Source organism: Musca vetustissima, unplaced genomic scaffold (assembly GCF_032173495.1).
Source record: "Musca vetustissima isolate MV318-11 ecotype Yass unplaced genomic scaffold, APGP_CSIRO_Mvet_v1 utg153984, whole genome shotgun sequence".
Taxonomy (NCBI): Eukaryota; Metazoa; Arthropoda; class Insecta; order Diptera; family Muscidae; genus Musca; species Musca vetustissima.
The window spans coordinates 1-4,463 of record NW_026879064.1 but is presented as its reverse complement, the minus strand read 5'-3'; the positions used below and the strand labels follow the sequence as shown (position 1 = coordinate 4,463).

Genomic DNA, 4,463 nt, shown 5'->3' with positions numbered 1-4,463 from the left:
GTAAGGAAATTAGTAAAGTCGGACGCGGACGACTATATCATACCCTTCACCACTTTGGGTATATTCAACAGATGAATCCTAACAGACGTGGCATTTTTAAAGGACCAGTAAAATGAAATTGGATCCATAAACATGTCATTCTGCATCGATACTAAATTCTGGGTCATTTTGGGTCAGATATAGAAGCCATATCTAAATCTGAACCGATTTTCACGAAACTTAGCACACATTATTCTAGGCCTAATTCATTACATTGTGCCAAATTTCGTGCAAATCGAAAGATATTAAGGGATTTTGGTACACCATTTACCATAAATCGGACGAAAATATATATGGGAGCTATATCTAAATCCGAACCGATTATCAGGAAACTTAACACACATCATTCTGGACCTAATTCATTACGCTGTGCCAAATTTCGTGCAAATCGAAAGATATTAAGGGACTTTGGTGCACCATTTACCTTAAATCGGATGAAAATATATATGGGAGCTATAGCTAAATCTGAACCGATTTTCACGAAATTTAACACACATCATTCTAGGCATAATTCATTACCCTATGCCAAATTTCGTGCAAATCGAGAGATATATAGAGACTTTGGTGGACCATTTACGTTAAATCGGACGAAAATATATATGAGAGCTATATCTAAATCTGAACCGATTTTCACGAAACTTAGCACACATTATTCTAGGCTTAATTCATTACGCTCTGCCAAATTTCGTGCAAATCGAAAGATATATAGGGACTTTGGAACATCATTTACCTTAAATCGGACGAAAATATATATGGGAGCTATATCTAAATCTGAACCGATTTTCTCGAAACTTGACACATATCATTCTAGGCCTCATTCATTACACTGTGCCAAATTTCGTGCAAATCGAAAGATATGTAGGGACTTTGGTGCCCCATTTACATTAAATCGGACGAAAATATATATGGGAGCTATATCTAAATCTGAACCGATTTTCACGAAACTTAACACACATCAGTCTAGGCCTGATTCATTACGCTCTGCCAAATTTCGTGCAAATCGAAATATATATAGGTACTTTGGTGCACCATTTCCCTTAAATCGCACGAAAATATATATAGGAGCTATATCTAAATCTGAACCGATTTTCACGAAACATAACACACATCAGTCTAGGCCTGATTCATTACGCTCTGCCAAATTTCGTGCAAATCGAAGGATATATAGGGACTTTGGTGCACCATTTGCGTAAAATCGGACGAAAATATATATGGGAGCTATATCGAAATATGAACCGATTTTCAGGAAACTTAACACATATCATTCTAGACCTAATTCATTACTCTGTGCCAAATTTCGTGCAAATCGGCAGATATTAAGGGACTTTGGAACATCATTTACCTTAAATCGGTCGAAAATATATATAGGAGCTATATCGAAATCTGAACCGATTTTCAGGAAACTTAACACACATCATTCTAGACCTAATTCATTACGCTCTGCCAAATTTCATGCAAATCGAGTGATATATAGGGACTTTGGGGCCCCATTTACCTTAAATCGGACGAAAATATATATGGAAGCTATATCGAAATCTGAACTGATTGTTCTCAATTTCAATAGGGTTCGTCCTTGGGTCAAATAAGTGACCTATGCCAAATTTCATCCAAATCGCATTATAAATGCGACCTGTACTTTGTTCACAAAAATACATGGACGTCCGGACATACGTAAATCGACTGGCGGACATGCATAAATCGACTAAGAAAGTGATTCTATGCATATTCTCAAAACGAACCTAAATTTTAATTAATTAATTGCTTAATTAAAAATGTAATTAACGTAACAAATGAAAAGATCATTAACTTCGGTCATTTACCAAAGAAAACCCACTCCCCTCCACCCTGTCAAAAAAAAAAGCAATTTATTTTCCATTGAAGCATATGGACTCAGTTACCTTTGAACCATCGAACCTTGAAAACATGGCCTATCCAACTCAACGAAGAAAACTAAAACGGAGAAAACAATTGGAAATCTATTGTCTGGGAAATTTAAAGAAATATCTGCAAGAGACCACCCTACATGGCCTCAAGTATTTGGCCGACAGCTCTCTGACAAATTGGGAAAAGTAAGTACAGGAAAATTAGAAAAAAATCGCAGATCTCCTTTCAATTAGAAATATTTCCCCAAGATTATTTTTCTTTAGTGCCTTTGTGTTGTGCTTCATTGCGGTGGTGCATCTGACCGTCAACATCTATGCCAAATGGGATAGTACCCCAGTAATGATTGGCATAAGTCCACAGCCGACATCGATAGAGAAGCTACCACTACCCGCCTTGGTTTTGTGTAACATGAATCAGGTCATGTATTCGAAGGTGGTTAATTACACCAAGTAAGGGGATTGTGTTTTTAGAAAAAAAGAGGGTTATTAATTTTCCGATTTTTTGCCAGAGGTTCCAAGGAAGATGCTCTCCTCCAGTATTTATGTTATTCGGAAATTGCCTATGATAGTAAAAAGGCTAATTTGAAGGAATTTAAAAATAATGATTTGGAGCTGGCGAAATTTATTATTGCCGTAAGTATAGGGGAGGATCATGAAACGGCAGGTATTGAAGTGAAGCTCTTCGTTTCAGCATTCGCAACCCTGCTCTCGTATGATGATTGCCTGTATAATCGGTTCCGTGGCCTACAATTGCAGTGAGCTGTTTCGTGAAGTTGTAACCGATGAGGGTCTCTGCTGTGCCTTCAACACATTGCATCCCAATTTTTTATATAAAGCAAAGTAGGTAAAAAAATATGTTTAAAAAAATCCGCGCCTTGGGTAATACCCTGAAAAAAATATGTTTAAAAAAATCCGCGCCTTGGGTTATACCCTAAAAAATAATTTTTAAAAAATCCACGCCTTGGGTTATAACCTGAAAAAAATATGTTTAAAAAATCCACGCCTTGGGTTATACCCTGAAAAATATTTTTAAAAAATCCACGCCTTGGGTTATACCCTGAAAAATATGTTTAAAAAATCCACGCCTTGGGTTATACCCTGAAAAATATTTTTAAAAAATCCACGCCTTGGGTTATACCCTGAAAAATATGTTTAAACGATCCACGCCTTGGATTATACCCTGAAAAAATATCTTCAAAAAATCCACGCCTTGGGTTATACCCTGAAAAATATGTTTAAACGATCCACGCCTTGGATTATACCCTGAAAAAATATCTTCAAAAAATCCACGCCTTGGGTTATACCCTGAAAAATATGTTTAAACGATCCACGCCTTGGATTATACCCTGAAAAAATATCTTCAAAAAATCCACGCCTTGGGTTATACCCTGAAAAATATTTTTAAAAAATCCACGTCTTGGGTTATACCCTGAAAAATATTTTTAAAAAATCCACGCCTTGGGTTATACCCTGAAAAATATTTTTAAAAAATCCACGCCTTGGGTTATACCCTGAAAAATATTTTTAAAAAATCCACGCCTTGGGTTATACCCTGAAAAAATATTTCTTAAAAAATCCACGCCTTGGGTTATACCCTGAAAAAATATTTTTAAAAAATCCACGCCTTGGGTTATACCCTGAAAAATATTTTTAAAAAATCCACGCCTTGGGTTATACCCTGAAAAATATTTTTAAAAAAATTCCCGCCTAGGGTTATACCCTGAAAAATATTTTTAAAAAAATTCCCGCCTAGGGTTATACCCTGAAAAATATTTTTAAAAAATCCACGCCTTGGGTTATACCCTGAAAAATATTTTTAAAAAATCCACGCCTTGGGTTATACCCTGAAAAATATTTTTAAAAAATCCACGCCTTGGGTTATACCCTGAAAAATATTTTTAAAAAATCCAAGCCTTGGGTTATACCCTGAAAAATATGTTTAAAAAAATCCACGCCTTGGGTTATACCCTGAAAAATATTTTTAAAAAATCCACGCCTTGGCTTATACCCTGAAAAATATTTTTAAAAAATCCACGCCTTGGGTTATACCCTGAAAAAATATTTTTCAAAAATCCACCTGAAAAATCTACCCTAAAATATATTTTTATTTAAATTTAAACCTAATATTCCAGCTTTCGCACCCTGGACGGCCTTAAAACTGGTCCTGATGTTGTACCGGTTGATTGGAATCCTGAAATGGGTTATCAGGCAAATTTACCCCCTAAATACTATCCACGGCCAACATTGGGTAAGTTCTCTCACATCCACAATCCAATACATTTTTAGAACACCTTATCCCTCCTCTCTTTCCTAGGTACCGGCATCGCCATGGGCGTTTCTGTCATCCTAAATGCCGAAGTTGATGAATACTACTGCTCGACAAGTAATAGTGCCGGATTCAAAGTAAATCTTGGCACTCCCATTAATAGACCCCTGGTCGGTGAAACAGGTGTTATTGTACCATTGGGCGCCACAACCAGTTTTCGTATCGATGCCCAAATTAGCCAATCCTCACCGGCGATACGTTCGATAAATCGCCGT

General features: G+C 36.4%; 1 protein-coding gene across 1 annotated transcript; it reads left to right on the top strand.

Annotated features, from left to right (window-relative positions):
- Nucleotides 1-1,962: 1,962 nt before the first annotated feature.
- LOC133323870 (pickpocket protein 28-like) lies at nt 1,963-4,446 on the top strand (the record flags this gene model as incomplete). The annotated part of the gene is made up of 6 exons (XM_061532770.1): nt 1,963-2,108; nt 2,172-2,372; nt 2,432-2,555; nt 2,614-2,757; nt 4,131-4,170; nt 4,237-4,446. Coding segments are annotated over exons 1-6 (865 nt in total), but the record flags the coding sequence as incomplete, so codon positions are not given.
- Between the last annotated feature and the right edge of the window lie 17 nt (nt 4,447-4,463).